This window comes from Dromiciops gliroides, chromosome 2 (genome assembly GCF_019393635.1).
Source record: "Dromiciops gliroides isolate mDroGli1 chromosome 2, mDroGli1.pri, whole genome shotgun sequence".
NCBI classification, from domain to species: Eukaryota; Metazoa; Chordata; class Mammalia; order Microbiotheria; family Microbiotheriidae; genus Dromiciops; species Dromiciops gliroides.
In genome coordinates, this window is record NC_057862.1 from 317,713,270 (window position 1) to 317,730,254 (window position 16,985).

A 16,985-nucleotide genomic window follows, 5' to 3' on the forward strand; every position below is an offset into this window, starting at 1 on the left:
TGCGTCCATCCTGGCTGCTCCAACATGTTGAGGTTGGTGACAATGCCAGCTTATAGCCAGCACAAAGGCTTTTTTTCCATATTCAACGGGGAAAGCAGCAAAAGAAATTTGGGCACAGGGGAATGACAGTACTTCTGAAAATAAGGACAAAATCTTGCTTATATCTCTGGACGTTCTCTTTCCATGAGGGTAAACTTGACCCACACAGCAGTATCAATGCCTATATTCATTTATCAGGGACCTGGAAGTAATCATTAGCCCCACTTTTCTGTATCTTCCAGCCCCTGAGATGTTCAACTCAAGAAGACAAACAGGATACTCCTTTGCTGTTGACTGGTGGTCCCTGGGAGTGACTGCTTATGAGCTGCTGAGAGGCCGGGTATGGGAACAATTTTATTCTAGTTTGTTTCATGCCACTGTATGCTGTATTTTACAAGAGAAACATGGATCAGCCTGCAATAACTCATTATATCTCCAAACTCTGCCTCCTCCACATATCTTTTTTTGAATTGACAGCAAAATATCAGTCCTGTCCCCAACGAAGAGCTGGTGAGAAGCAATGTGATTTCAGTGTGGATTAATTCCCTGTCACTCAGCATGGGGCTCAGAATGTTGGTTGACAATAAATTAAGCACTAGAAATTGAAGGAGTAATTTGAATAATAGAAATCTCCCAAGTGGGGTCTGCAGTACTGTTCATTAAGTAACTTGTGTAAATATATTTGGCTGTTTAAAGAAAGTCATTTTGCGATCACAACATGACATACTAGTTGAGAAAACTACCCTGCACAGTAGGTGTGAATTATTAATGCAACACCATTCGTGTCCTGTCATGTTGAATTCCTTATTGGCACTCAATTCTGAAGTTCTGGGTTCAGGGGCAAAATACATTCGTCTCCCTGAAAACAAAACAAAAAAAAATTGCACTAATGGAAAGAGTCTTTTCTTTCCCTTTCCTTTTATTTTTGAGCCAAAATAAAATGACTACTGATTTTCCATTGATCATTTATTTTATTCAGAGAAGTGCTTCCAAACATTTTCTAGCACTCCTTTTCATGAACTTTGCCAAAAGGTGTACAGAGGAGAGAAAGTAGAGGAGGGTACCAACAAGGAAGAAAGAGGCAGATGGACGAGACAACCTCTGGTATTGTGATTGGAACAAATCAAGTGGGAAATACTAATTGAAGTCCTTAGTGTAGTTTTGGGCATCTCCTTTAGACAATTCTGTGGTATCCCCATAGAAAGAAAGGAGATTAGAAGGACATTGGGGGGGGGGGTGGTAAGGAAAGTGAAATTCTGGACAGGAAATGGCAGAAGTGAGAAACAGGATTAGATGCCTGGAGACCATACATAGCAGAAATAAAAGAATTTGGATTTGGTCCAAGGAAGAGACAGTAGAATAGAAAGGCTCTTTTAAAAACAAAGATGGGGACAGCTAAGTGGCGCAGTGGATAGAGCACCGGCCCTGGATTCAGAAGGACCTGAGTTCAAATCCCACTTCAGACACTTGACACTTACTAGCTGTGTGACCCTGGGCAAGTCACTTAACCCTCATTGCCCCACCAAAAAACAAACAAACAAACAAAAAAACAAGGTCCCAAGTACATATTTTGTGGGATTTCTCACTTTTCTGATCTACATGTACCACTATGATATACAGGACCTTTGCATTAGCCCCCTCCTCTGGATGAGCTCCTGCTTATCAAGACCCTTTTTAAAATGTGCTCACTAGAAGTGAACACAATTCTCTAGATGTCTTCTTACCAAGACAGAGAACTCATCACCTCCACAGTCCTGGTAATTACATCTCTCTTAATGGAGCCTATAATTTTGTTCACTATTTTAATTACCATATTATGCTATTGACTCATATTGAGCCTTTGGTGTTGTTCAGTCATTTCAGTTACGTCCAAATCTTCATGACCCCATTTAGGGTTTTTGTGGCAAAGATACTGGACTGCTTTGCTATTTCCTTCTTCAGATCATTTTACAGATAAGGAAATTGAGGTAAAGAAGGTTAGAGCTAAATAACTTGCCCAGAGTCACATAGCTACTAAGTGTCTGGGATCAGATTTTAACTCAGATCTTCCTGACTCCAGGCCCAGTGCTGTACCATTTACCTGCCCAATTGAGCCTACTGTCCACCAAATTCAGGTAAACTGCTTTATAGCCATATCACCTTGAATGCCATTTCTTCTTTCTTAAATGGTTCATTGGATCCTGGTGTATTAATAGTACAAATATGATGGTGTCGTTCTAATCTAAGATGATAAAAGATGATTATAAAAAACTGGAAAGTCTGTTTCGTTCCACATGTATTTATTATCCCTCTTACAGCATCATAGATTACTGTTCTTCACCTGATTTCACTTGGTTGGATTTCATGCCAAACCTTTTAAAGATATATTTTTCTACTGTTTCTTTAATGCTTTGCCTAGCAATACTGCTTATAATTTTCTATTGGCCTCCTCTCACTATGAGTTTATATTATAAATAATTGTATAACTCTTTGCTACTAGGTCTCCTTAGCTGATTATGATATTTAGCAGCCAAGTTGGTTTTCAGGGATTTTTTTAACTTTCTTATTGTGGTTATTGTTTTAATTGGTTGACCACTGGATTTTAATCCCAGCACTACCACTTACTACCTGTTAGACTGGGCAAATTATTTAACCTCTCTGGTGTTAATTTCTTTCTTAAAAAAAAAAAGCAAAATAAATTTGTTGAAAGAGCAAAGCTGATCAAGTTCCCAGGATCCCTGACCTATACTTAGTTTCTTCAATTGTAAAATTAGGGGGTTGGATTAAATGACCTCAAATGCCCCTTCCAGTTCGAAATCTTTGAGTCCATGTCTTTGCTCTTAACCATTTGTTATTTTTCAGAATCCACAGCTTATTTAAATAGGTCAACATGGAGAGTAGTAATGCATATGATATTTTTACCTCATTTTTTTTCTCTTTTTAAATTTTGTATTAACATTGACCTTTGCTCTAACCAGGTCCTCAGTAGAGCAGCGACTTGTTGAGTAAAGATCATCTATTTTTAACACTTAATTTAATAAAGTCTAAAAACTATGAGATTCTCCATACATACTCTGTATAAAAATCATACGTACATGGTTGTTGACATATTTTCTCCCCCATTAGATTGTGAGCTCCTTGAAGGCAAGGAATTTTTTTGTCCTTTTTTTTTTTTAAATCCCTAGCACTTAGCACAGTGTCTCACACAGGAAGGTACTTAATAAATGTTTGTTGACTCGACCTGATTGTCTCACTTGGTATGTGGCCCCAAACCTCCCTTTGCATGGCGATACTGTGGAATCTCCCTGGCCCTTGGGAGGAAGGGACCACAGTCACCATGGGCAACTGGGTGATGATTGTTATTGAATTTGGAACACTACACCACTGGTGAAAATAAATAAATCTGAATCATTTTAGTAAATAGAAAAAAAATAGGAGAGTATATCTGAACCTGCCTAATTAAAGGACAGCTATCAGGGCAGCTAGATGGTATAGTAGATAAAACACTGGCCCTGGACTCAGGAGGACCTGAGTTCAAATCCAGCCTCAGACACTTGACACTTCCTAGCTGTGTGACCCTAGGCAAGTCACTTAACCCTCATTATCCCATAAAAAAAAAGGACAACTATAAACCTTTAAATGGGTTCATCTCATATTATAAATACCACTCTGGGAATGTAACAGGTTTTTGGTACTAGTTCCCAGGCTTTGGATTTTTTGTCCTTAACTTCAACAGGACAAGTCCTTAGAGTAACCTGTTGCATGTGGTGGCCCAGAACTGGAAGCAGATATTCTGGGGACAACTTGATGAAAATGGCATGACTTCTCTCCACCAGGTGGAAAGTATCTTAGTGTGACTATCTCAGTGGCCAAGTCCATCACCTGTGTCTTTCAGCTCCTCAGAATTTACAAGTAGAGTCATACTCTTTGAAGTGTCATTCAATAATTACTTGATGAGCTTATGCGAACTCAATAAATAATTATTTATTTATTAGGTTTCTATTATATGGGCTACATTAAACATCAAATGCTCATAAAATATTAATGCAAGCCAGAAAACAGTTAAAAACATGTTTGCTTTGGCCAGCTTACCAGAGTCTCATGTAACAGTACAAAAATAAACAGTAATTATTAAAAACGACTTTGGACAAATTTTATAAAATTAATATTAGCACATTTTTATATTAAAGGCTCCCAAATACATCTTTCAACATTTTTATGAGATGAGCTCAGTTCTACTATTTGCTGACTAATTATACATACTAATAGAAAAGAGAAAAGGTAGAGCTAATGCAAAACAGATAATCCAAAATTCCATATATTTGGCATTAAGTTCATTTGGATATACATAATTCACTTGATATCTGACACTAAACCCATCTCTGTGTCACCTCAGTCTTAAGAAGTATGTTTTAGCTGGGCCTTGAGAAAAGGGTACTCTCTCTACTCCAGGGGTTCTTAACCTGGGGTCAACGAACTTGTTCTAAAATATATTTTGATAAATATATTTCAATAGAATTTGATACATTTCATAATTCTATGTATTCTATTTTATGTATTTTTAAACATAATTCTGAGAAGGGGTCCATAGGCTTCATCACAAAAAGGTTAACAATCCCTTCTCCAGGTCATTTACAGTAATTAAAAAAGACTATGATTGAACTTGAAATTCTAATGGGAAAAATTACTTGAGCCATTAAAATCAATAGAATAGAATAAGAAGTGAAACAAATTCTATTACCAGGATTCTTTTGATAAATTCTAGAAGACAATAGAGACAAGATATTTGTCTTCAAATAGCTGAAGGACTATTGTCTGGAAGATGGCTTAAATCCCCTCTATCCTGCTAAGTACAGAACTAGATTGGAGAAGCAAGCCAGTTACAGGGAGACAAATTTCAGCTCCAACTTAAGGAAGAATTCTCTAATGATGAGAGTTGTCTGAAAATGGGGTAGTGTGTCCTGTGGCAAATGGCTACTTGTCAGGAATGCCTTTAGAGGTGAATCCTGCATGGGGGTGAGGAAGGATTTTGGACTTGGTGACCTCTAAGCTCTCTTCCAAATCTAGGATTGTGCAGTTCTATGAATCATAAACTGGGATTTCAAAAAGTATGCTCAGACAAGAAAGAACAAAGTATCAACCATTTATGAACAATTATCAACACTGCCCAATCTCACAGAGAGGGTGTTAAATAATCACTTTGACATTTGCACATTATTATTTAGATAGAAACGAAGGTTTCAAAGAGGGAATGAACTTGAAAATGTTCCCTTGTGTCCTGAGCTTAATCATGGCTGTTGACAAATGTGACCCTTAGTTGTTAAACTCTGCCTTCTCTAGACTTGTTGTTGCCCTACTCTCTCCAAGGTACCCCTAGCATCGCCATCAATTTCTCATAAATTGGCTCATTTCCAACCACATTCTTGTTCCATTTTATGCTCTTCAAATATCCTTTTTTGGTTTGTTTATGAACATGACACAAGACACCAGCCAATTAAATTGCTCCCAGTTTAACACCTAAAAATTGCTACCACCTGACACTTGAAATTATGGGAGGGGATAGTAGCCAGTAGGAATGAGTGGTCGGTCAGTAATGCCAACAACTGAAGAGACATTAAAGAGGAGGATTTAAATAAGACCACTGGATGTGGCATAAATGCAACATTAGTCAGCGTTAGTGGTTTTCAAGAAAACACTTTCAGGAGAGGGTTGGGGAGGAAGTTCAATTGCAAGTGACTGAGGAGATGGTGAATAGTGAAGAGGTGAAGATACTGCCTATAATCGACTTTAATTTTTTTATTATTTTATAGGGTTTTTTTTACATTTCTTTGATTTCTAAATGTGACTTTCCTTCCTCCTTTCCTAATGAGAGCCATCTCTTAGAACAAAGAAAAATGAAGGGTGGGGAGGTGGTGGTGGTGGAAATTCAGTTCCTTAGAAATAGCCAACACAGGAACCAAGTCCAATAGTAGAGGCATTTTACCTAACCCTTAATGGCCCACCTCTGCAAAATTAGTCAGTAAACATTTATTAAGCACCTACTATTTGAAACACATTGTGCTAAGTGCAGAGAATACCAAAAAAAAAAAAGGTAAAAGAAAGTCCCTGATCCCAAGAAGCTCAGTCTAGTGGGGGAAGATGACATGCAAACAAATATGTACAAATAAGCTATATAAAGGAGAAATTGGAAACGATCAGCAGCAGAAAGGCAATAGAATTAAAAGAGATAAGGAAAGACTTCTTGTGGAAGGTGGGGTTTTAGCTGGAACTCGAAGGAAGTCAGGAAAACCAGGAGGCAGAGATAAAGAGGCAGAACATTCCAGACAGAAGAAACATCCAGTGAAAATGCCCAGAAGTAGGAGATAGAGTATCATATTTGAGAAACAGCAAAGAAGCCAGAGTCATGAGATCAGAGGACATCTGGAAGTTAGTGTTGAGATGCCCAGCTTTCCTCAGTGCTCCATCACGGAATACTTTAATCACCCATGACAATTTGTTGGGTGTGAGGTGAAATTGCATTATTTTCATTTCTATTTCTCTTGTTATTAATAATCGGTCTTTTATGTATTTGTTGATTGTTTGCATTTCTTCTCCTGAAAACTGTTTGTTCTGTCTTTTGACTATGATATGGCTCTTCATCTTGGGCCATTGAAAATGGGAAGGTATGGAAAAAAGCAAAAACAACAACCAAAAAAAATGGGGGCAGCTAGGTGGCACAGTGGATAAAGCACCGGTCCTGGATTCAAGAGGACCTAAGTTCAAATCCAATATCAGACACTTGACACTTACTAGCTGTGTGACCCTGGGCAAGTCACTTAACCCTTATTGCCCCACAAAAAAGAGGGGATGAAATGGAATTAAGAAAACCAATGCAAGAGAGCCATATACCCGATGACTACTGTAATATAAATAATAACAATTCTCAAAAGACATTCAACCCTGATGAATCGTAATGAATAAGCTTAGGCCTAGAGAGCTGATAAGGAAATACAGGTTCTCCCCCTCAGCAGGATAATAGGAGCCAGAGTTATGGAATGTGGTACACATACACTGTCAGGCTGGTTCCTGCGTCAGTTACTTTTGCTTAAATGTGTGTCTCTGTTGCAAGGAAGGGTTCAAGGGGAGAGGCCATTGTAAGAGGACATTGCTGTGGGGTAAAAGCAAAAGACAGCAATAAAACTTTTTTTCAAAAAAAGAAAGAAATGAGGCAGTTAATCTAGGGGACATCTAAGCTTCTTTCCAGTTCTAAGTTGATGATCACATAAACGTTTCTATTCTATTGAGACTTCTGGGGGGTTTTTTGTTTGTTTGGTAGGAGAATGGGGGAATTTTCACCTGTAAATTAATATTGAGAATTTCCTGCATGGAAATTATACCTCAGTGTACAGCAAAACATCTCAGCTATAAATTACAGTCTTAGAGACAGATCTTTCTGGGGCACTGAGATGTTGTGACTAACCCAGGATCACACAGTTCATAGGACTGACTTAACCTCATCATTCTAGCTATTAAGCCACAGTGCCTCTTATCTGTGGAGGCAGCTAGGCAACTCAGTGGATAGAACCCTGGGCCTGGGGTCAAGAAGACCTGAGTTTAAATCCAGCCTCAGACACTTGCAAGCTGTGTGATCCTGGGCAAGTCACTCAATCCATTGGAGAAGGAAATGACAAATCACTCCTATATTCCTTGACAAGAAAACCCTTTGGACAACACTGGCGTGCTTTGTGACCACAGGGTCATGAAGAGTCAGACATGACTGAACAATAGCAACTTTTCCATGTAATGATTCCTAATTAGGGGGCTTAGTGGATAGAACATGGGGCCTAGAGTCGTTCAGTGATTTCAGTCATGTCTAACTCTGATCCCATTGGGGGTTTTCTTGGCAAAGATACTGGCGTGCTTTGCCACTTTCTTCTCCAGCTCATTTTACAGATGAGGAAACTGAAACCAATAAGGTTAAGTGACTTGTCCAGGGCCATACAGCTAGTAAGTGACTGAGGATGTATTTGAGCTCAGTAAGATGAGTCTTCCTGTGGGCAGCTAGGTGGCACAGTGGAGAAAGCATTGGCCCTGGATTCAGGAGGACCTGAGTTCAAACCCAGCCTCAGACACTTGACACTTCCTAGCTGTGTGACCCTGGTCAAGTCACTTAACCCTCATTGCCCCACACAAAAAAAAAAAACAACCATAGATGAGTCTTCCTGACTCCAGGTCTGGCACTCTATCCACTGCACCCCCTAGCTGCCTTGGACACATAGTAAGCACTATATAAATGTTAGCTATTATTATTATTTGATAATAATAATGTATAAGTTGCTTGTGAAATATATTTAATTAGTAAATATTAAATGAAAACCTTCCAAAGATAGGAATAAAACCTAAGCCTCAGCAACACTTTAGAAGATCACAGAGCCAGAAAGGACCCCAAAGGTCATTTGGTCCAGACTCATGTTATCAATGAGAAAACGGAGGGCCAAGCAATTGAAAGGGCTTGTCAAACTTGCAGAGGCAGCAAGTACTTGAGCTGGGATCCAAAACCAAGTCTTCTGCAGCTCTAGCAATCTTTTGATTGCAACACGGCACCTCTTAAATCAGTGGTCCACAGGAGTTTTCTTCAAATGGACAGCTGTGGACCTTGTAAAAATTCATTTTATTTTTTCAAAGCAAAATATGAGTCCTCTCCTTCCTCACCTCCTGGGGGTCAGGGAAAGCCTACAATTGGGGACTGGAAAGCCCTTCAACTGTAGATTTTCACCCAGACCATGGTATCAAAGAAATATTATTCCCCAGGATACCTATTTATTTAGGGACTCCAGAACAGTAGCAGAAAATTTATTTCTTATGCTAGCTTTCTGGTTTTATCACCTTTATGGGATTTGAACAGATAAAGGATTTTGGAATACAGATCATCTGGACCAAACTCCTCATTTCATAGAAGAAGAAACTGAGGCACAGAAAAGTTGCTGACTGACCTAAAGTCACAATGGTGGTAGAGCTAAGCTTTCTGCTTCCAAATTCTTTCCACTTTTCCCAAACAGAACGGGAAGGGGAACCCACTTGAGACCTCCCATGCCTGACCTCCAGCTTGGTTGCAAAGATGGCCAGACCACTAAGCTTCCCATAGCTGATCAGTGATTTCTCCTCGCCTGGACTTGAAAACACTAGCTATGCTGGCCACAACCCAGCTAGGTGGTGGCTCTTTGTTGGTGGTGGGGTTTTTTTCTCTTTTTTCTACCAGGCCCCTTTGCTTTGTGAGCTGCCTCATTTTATTGGGTTTATTGTTGTTGCTGTTGTGTCTACAACCCAATGTTAATCTATTTACTTCAGCTGGGGTAGGTCTTGCCCTGTGCTGATTTTCAGTGGCTCTATTGAGGATAGCAATGGGGGAGGAGAAGGCATAGAAACTACACAATAACATCCTATTTATTGAATGCCTGACCTGGGAAAATTTCCAAGGGAAGTGTTTTTCTGCCTTCCTCTCTTCTCTCTCTCCCCCAGTCAAAAAGAAATCATTTCTGTTATATTTTTGCAGAGACCATATCAAATTCGCTCTGGCGCATCTACCAATGACATTGCTCACATGTTTAAGACAGCAATTGTGACCTACCCAGCTTCATGGTCAGTGGGAATGGTGACACTGATGAAAAAGGTAAGAGGAAGGGGCAGCATGGTCCCCATGACTAGAGGGTATTATGAATAATTTCCAGTGTAAATATAGCAGCATATACTTTAAGGGCACTGTAGTCAGAAAGTTCTGGGTTCAAATCCTGCCTTAGACACTTACTAGCTATGTGACTCTAGGTAAATCACTTAACCTGTCTGCTTCAGTTTCCTCAACTGCAAAATAAGGGGGTCAGATGGCTAATATAGTCTACATGATTTTACATGTATAATTGATATTTTGCTTACCTTCTAAGTGGGTGGGAGAGGGAATGAAGGCAGAGAATTAAGAACTGAAGATTTTTTTAAAAGAATATTAAAAATAAATAATAGTTTTTCTAAAAATAAGAGGGTTGGATTCTTTAGCCTCTAAAGTCCCTTCCAGCTATACTTCTATGACCTTATGATCCTAAGCTTACAAGCTTCATCTCATTTACTTGTCACAGTAGCTCGGGCTGCTAAATAGTACAAGCATTAGCTCCCCATTTGACAGAAAGGAAACAGGGGTCCAGGGAAGGGAGGCAACTTGCCAGATGGTCCATTCCTAGTATCAGAGTCAGTGCTCAAACTTGGGTTTTCAGGCTCCATCATCAGCACCATTTCCACCATTCAGAAAATGCTAAGCCCTTATACTTATATAATTCTTTCATCTTTTTAAAAGTGTATCCCATATACTATCTCATTTAATTTGCTAGATTAATGTTCTCTCCTTCCTCAAATTTTCCTAGAGTACTTTGTCTAGAAACACCATACTTTCACGCTTATCAGTGAACCTGTCATTTGTTGTTGTTTTGGTCATGTCTGATTCTTCGTGACCCCATTTGGGGTTTTCTTGGCAAAGATTCTACAGTGGTTTGTCATCTCCTTCTCCAGCTCATTTTACAGATGAGGAAACTGAGGCAAACAGGGTTACGTGACTTGCCCAGGGTCACACAGCTAGTAAGTGTCTGAGATCAAATTTGAACTCAGGTCCTTCTGACTCAAGGCCTGATGCTCTATCTACTGTGCCACCTAGGAGAACCTGTCATACAAAGGATCAAAGATCCCATGCTGGAAGAGAGGCCATATAGTCCAGCCTCATCATTTTACATATAACTAGGTCACTGATCTCAGGCCTTCTGAGCATGCATGGAAGGCCATTGATGAATTTCCCAGTGGCTAGTCCTCCATTACATACAAATGAGGAAACTGAGGTCTAGAGAAGAAAAGTAATTCACCCAAGGTCACATGTGTAATAATAATTGGTAAATTTTATATTCAAAACCAGATGTCCTGACTCTAGGAGCAGCATGGGCACCAGTGCACCTTGTAGACTATAAGTTCCCTGAGGGGAAAGACTATGCCATTTTGTATCTTTCTAACCCTAGAGTCTTGACAGGGTATGCATGTAATAAATATTTGGCAAATTCCACCTAATGGAATTCCACCAGTATTTATTGAGCACCACCTACTATGTGCTGGGCACTGTGGGAGATATAAAAGATATAAAATATGATCCTTACCTTAAAGATGTTTAGGATCTTATTAAGGAGAGAATGAGTTAATGGAGAATTATTTATTGAGTGCCTACTGTACTCACAGAACTGGGAGAACTACATCCTTTTATAGGAGCTTCTCAGCTGGTTGGGACTCTAAGAGATGGATTATTAGCAAAACAAAAGGGAAAAATGCCAAATGTGGAGCAGAGAGAATGAATGTCACAGGAATAAATTCAGAAGAAAAAGGAACTGAGACATGTAGAACAATTGCTCACAATAACATTTTCATCTGACAAAGTTGGATACTACCCTCTGGTGGTTCTGCTGAAATAAATCTATTGCTTCAGTCCAGTTTCTACTGATGTAATCTTGATAATAACCTTAAAATCATCGCTCTAGAGCTAGAGAGACTTCTGAGGCTAATCCAATCTTTCATTTTAATGATGAGGAAAGAACAACAATTAATGATAATAATAATAGCTAGTATTTATATAATTCTTTAAGGTTTACAAAATACTTTACAAATTTTATGTCATTGGAGGCAGCTAGGTGGCACAGTGGATAAAGCACCGGCCCTAGATTCAGGAGGACTTGAGTTCAAATCTGGCCTTAGACACTTGACACTTACTAGCTGTGTGACCCTGGGCAAGTCACTTAACTCTCACTGCCCTGCAAAAAATAAATTAAAAAACAAATTTTATGTCATTGATCCTTAGAGGTAGATGCTATTATTATCCTCATTTTATCAATGAGGAAACTGAAATTATCCTCATTTTATCAATGGAGACTAAGTGATTTGCCCAGGGACATGGAGACAGTGAGTATCTAAGGCAAGATTTGAACTCAGGTCTTTTTTGCTTCCTGCTTTATTGACTGTATCACCACCTGCTCCTAAAACTAAGGAAACTGAGGCTCAGGGAGGTTAAATATCTTGCCAAGGTCATATAAGTAGTGTCAGGGGAGTTTTTGAACCAAGGTTCATGACTCCAGAATCGGTGCATTCTCCAGTGTCTACACACTACTCACTTTGACAGCACATTGTGAAAATGCCCTCACTCCACCTAGCATGGCTGATTCTTTTTGTTCAGAGGTCACAGAATGTAACTTTCCTGAAGTCATTCCATTTTCAGCAGGGAGCAAGTAAAACTTGTACAACCAGGGGTATAACTAGTATTGTGCTATCTGGACTTTTTCCCCAGGGAACCCACATATGGGGGTTGTATTTCCTCAAACTCCCAGTGATCCTCTGACTTGTTGCCTTTCTTCTTTGTCTTTGTGCTCTGACCCCTTTCCTACAGCCTGCCTTTTCCCATCACTGCACCACTACCTGCTGTCTTCCCATGATAATGGGGATCATCAGAGTTATCTGCTGTGTTATGGGGACTCAGCCTAGGCCATGCTCTCTCATGATATGAAGCCCCCTGGGATAGATTGTCCTCGGTCCTCCTTCTCCAACTGAATTTACCTCAGATAGAGTAATTCTTAGGGATCCTTCTAAATACAACTACTATCTGAAAAGATAGAAAGATTTATTATCAAGAGATATCATTCCCCAGCAATTCCACCTTCCAAACCCCAAAATGGGGTAGGGGTGATAAATATAACAGATATTTACCAGCATCTGGGTATAACCTATGGAAAATAGGAGATAATTTATATGATTGAAACCATAAGGAGAATTTTTAAAAGTTGGTAGAACAGGCTACCCCAGAAAAAGGACATCAATTTTCTTTTTTTATTATTCAGAAAAAATAATATTTCAATCTCATAGTGGGAACTATATAGCAAGTCTCAAGCTCTCTATTGTCTAGTGTACAGAACATTTTCTAGCCTTGTTGGTGACAGTTATCTGGCCCAGATAGAGGTATAGGGGAGGGGAGGAAAGGGTGTGCATCTTCCCTCAGTATTAGTGCAGCCTAGGTATTTATTTTTCAGCCTGAATCTGTGGGTGAAAACATATTTTCAAAACAAATTCCCAAGTGACAGAAATTCCTCTTCAGGAACCTCTGCAGATGTTAGGCAGCTGTGACTGTCCGCATCTCTTTTAACATCTTCTCCAAGTTTCTTTCTTCACATAGGTCCTCCCTTCTTGACTGGATTTACATTTGCACATGTTCCTGCTGAGCATATATGGGAGCTAAATATATTGTACACAGGCCAACTGGGTGAGGTACCTTTGTTAGTGAAATATAGTATAGTAGAAGGATATGTGGCCCCAAAGTCAAGGGCCCTGGGTTCAAATCCTGACTTCAATACTTAATATGGGGTCACTGAGTCTCAGTCTTCTTCATCTATAAAATGGTCATCATAATGTTTATAACACTTACCTCCTAGGATTGTGAGGAAAGCATTTTATAACCATTAAGGTGCCCAGGGTAGGCAAAATACTGATCATGGGCCAAATTTGACCACCTTGTTTTTGTACAGCTCCACAAGCTAAGGATGATTTTATATTTTTATCTAAAGTTTAATTACAGTAAAAATATAATCTGATATTGTAATATTATCTGAAATTATAATTATATTATGCTATATTAAAAGTATATTATGTTAAAATATAACCTTATAAAAAGTTATTCTTGGTTTGTGGGGCCATAAAAAAAAAAAACGCAGTGGACCAGATTTGGACCTCCCTGGCACTGACTCAAAAACGTTCAATGGCTATCAATTGCCACTCCAAGAAAATATAAAATCCTCAGTTTGACACGTAAAGCCCTTTGCAATCTGACTCCCATCTACCTTTCTCTTCATATTCCATATTACTCTTCTTCATGTAGTCTCCATCCCAGTTAAACGTGCCTGCTAGCTATTTCCCATATATGATATTCCATCTCCCATCTCCATTCAACCGGGTGTCAGAGTGGATAGAGAAAGGCACCCAGAGTCAGGAATGCCTGAGTTCTAGTCCTGCCTCAGGAACATACTAGCTGTGTGATCTGGGGAAAGTCACAACCTCTCTCAGCCTGTTTCCTCATCTGTAAAATGGGATTAATAATAGTACCTCCCTCCCAGAGTTGTTTGCTAGGATGAAATGAATTAACATATGGAAAATGATCTGCAGGCTTTTAGAGTACTATATAAATGCTAGCTGTTGTTGTAACTATAAACCTTTTCCACAAGCATCTCTCCCCCATTTCTGGAACACATTCCTTTATTTAAACCTCCATTATATAGAATTTCTATTCTCTTTCAAAAATTCTACCTCCTACGAGAGGACTTTTTTGTGACACCTTCCACCTTCCTCCAATTATAAGCACTCTCTTCCTTTTTTAACTTACTTTGTATTTATTTACTTGACGTACATGGTATAATTGAGACAGTTAGGTGGCACAGTAGATGAAGCACTGGACCTGAAATCAAGATGACTCATCTTGAAGAGTTCAAATCTGACCTCAGATACTTACTAGCCGTGTGACCCTGGGCAGGTCACTTAGCCCTGTTGCCTTAGTTTCCTCATTTGTAAAATAAGCTGAAAAAAGAAATGGCAAACCACTCCAGAATCTTTGCCAAGAAAACTCCAAATGGGATCAGAGTCAGACACAACTAAAATGACTCAACAACAGCAACAAAATGTGGACCAAGTTTCTCTCCTCTCCAATCCATCCAAATGTAAGGTAGTTCTGAATGAACAGCATGTTGTAGTCCCCCAGGAGAATGTAAGCAGTTTGAGGACAAGGCCTGTTTGTTTTATCCCAAGCCCCTTAAAGTGCCTGGTACATTGTGGGTATTATCATTTAATTATCATATGTCAAACTGCGGACCAGCCTTGCTAAACCATGGAAAAGCTTATTATGCAAAGGCTGGCCTCCAGGTGAGTCACATTTTCTTTTTTTTTGGTTGGGCAATGAGGGTTAAGTGACTTGCCCAAGGTCACACAGCTAGTAAGTGTCAACTGTCTGAGGCCAGATTTGAACTCAGGTCCTCCTGAATCCAGGACTGGTGCTCTATCCATTGTGCCACCTAACTGCCCCGAATCACATTTTTAGAAACAACTCATGAAACCATACAAGACAGCACCTACATTGATGAAATCACTGATTGTGAGGTAATCAAGTTCCAGCTTTTAGGTGATGCCAGTAGAAGTGCCCAAAAAGGCAGAGGGGGCAGGTACAGCTCTTATGACTGACACTGGGGTCATCACCACACTGCTCCACAGCTAGATGACCACTAGAGCATTGAGACAATTTCCCAAATTTGCCACTGGTTGGAGTTGACCAGTGGAACTTAATTCCCGTTGAATTGATGATTTATTTTTGTTTTGTGGTAGTGGTTCTTTTTAAGACAATCCTTTGAGCAAAGGTCAAGGTAGAGAAGCAACTAAAGTGGGCAACCAGGGGGCCGAAATTTAGAGAATGCTGCTAATACTTGCAATCCTTTAGCAGCACAAAATAAACTGCACTTAGCAAACCATGAGTGAGAATAATTAGTTAAAATAACAAGCTATTAGATGGTACGCTACTGGTGACACTCCATCTCTGGCCTGTTCCACCATCTCCCATTGCAGTGGCCGGCCCATTAGTGTTTCTATTGCTTTCCCTAGGAATATTTCATGCCTACATTCCTACTGGAGTTTACAATAGGTAAACAGTTAAATAAATACACAGTAATCTGAGGTGGGAAAGAGCAGAATAATTAGCAGGCTCAGGAAGAGCCTTCTCATTCATGGAAGGCAGCTTCTGAGATGATCCTAGAAGGAAACCAAGGATTCCAAGGAGATGAGGGGAAGGAGTCCATGTTAGGCAAGGGGAAATGATGAGAGGTAATCAGTTCCTGAAGCTGGTGTCTGATTCATTAGAGGGAAGGAGATTGATACAAGAGATGTTGTGGAAGTAGAATTGCCCAGATTGCTTACCGGTTGAATGACTGTGGGCAAGACTCCTTCTGAGAGTCAGTTACCCTTTCTGTAAAATGAGGGAGTTGGTCTAGATCAGTGGTGTCCAACTCAAATAGAAACAGAGCCCACTAAAATAAATGTAAGGATCCCTGAAGGCAGTATTGACTTAGAAAATCATCTATTATTATTATCTATGTTCTGTAGTATTTTTATTTTGTTTAGTATTTTCCAATTACATTTTAATCTGCTTCAGGCTGCACTTGGGAGTGTTGTGAGCTCAGTGGCATGTTTGAAATCTCCAGTCTCATATTTCTTTCAATTCTAAACCTTTGATTCTATTACTTGTCAACTACTTGGATAGAGATGGTAGGGGGAAGTGGGGAGAGATATCTGAAGGCATTAGCAATGGCACTGCCCATAAAAATCAGTCTCTCTGACCACACTTCATCATTCAAACGCTTGTGTTTTCTTGGCAGTTGCTTGAACAAAACCCTGACCACAGATTTTCTCAGCTATCAGATGTCCAGGACTGCTCCTACATGTCAGATGTGAATTGGGATGCAGTTCTGCAGAAGAGGCTGATTCCAACTTTCATTCCTAATGTAAGTCAACTGAAAGAAATTCAACCTCCTACCCACCCAACCCCCACTGTTCATTTCAACACCTGTTCCAAGTTTAGAACATGTTTCTTCCTGCTTTTGAAGGGTCTATAAATTCCAGCCCATTGGGGCTCTATGGGGCAAAACTCAAATATTGTGTTGCTATGCAGGTGTTTATAGCCTTTGCCTCGGGCCATCCCACACCATTGAAACTGTACATCCTGAACAGTATGAGAAAGGGAAGGGAAAAAAAGAAATTTACATGATAACTTTATTATATATTGAAAAGGAATAGCAAGTTGTACATTATAGATTTACAATTTCATGTGCAATCATGTTTTATTATACTATGCTGTAGAAATGCTTGTTTTATTCCATAAATTAAAAATTTTTAAA

At 39.5% G+C, this 16,985-nt stretch overlaps 1 protein-coding gene across 2 annotated transcripts in view; it reads left to right on the forward strand.

Moving 5' to 3' along the window:
* Nucleotides 1-16,985, forward strand: part of STK32A (serine/threonine kinase 32A) — a 173,620-nt gene that overhangs the window by 141,442 nt on the left and 15,193 nt on the right. For both annotated transcript variants that reach the window (XM_043989728.1, XM_043989729.1), the window contains 3 exons: nucleotides 282-379; nucleotides 9,551-9,667; nucleotides 16,467-16,592. In XM_043989728.1, the coding sequence (XP_043845663.1) occupies nucleotides 282-379; nucleotides 9,551-9,667; nucleotides 16,467-16,592 (341 nt within the window). The remainder of the gene's footprint in view (nucleotides 1-281; nucleotides 380-9,550; nucleotides 9,668-16,466; nucleotides 16,593-16,985) is intronic.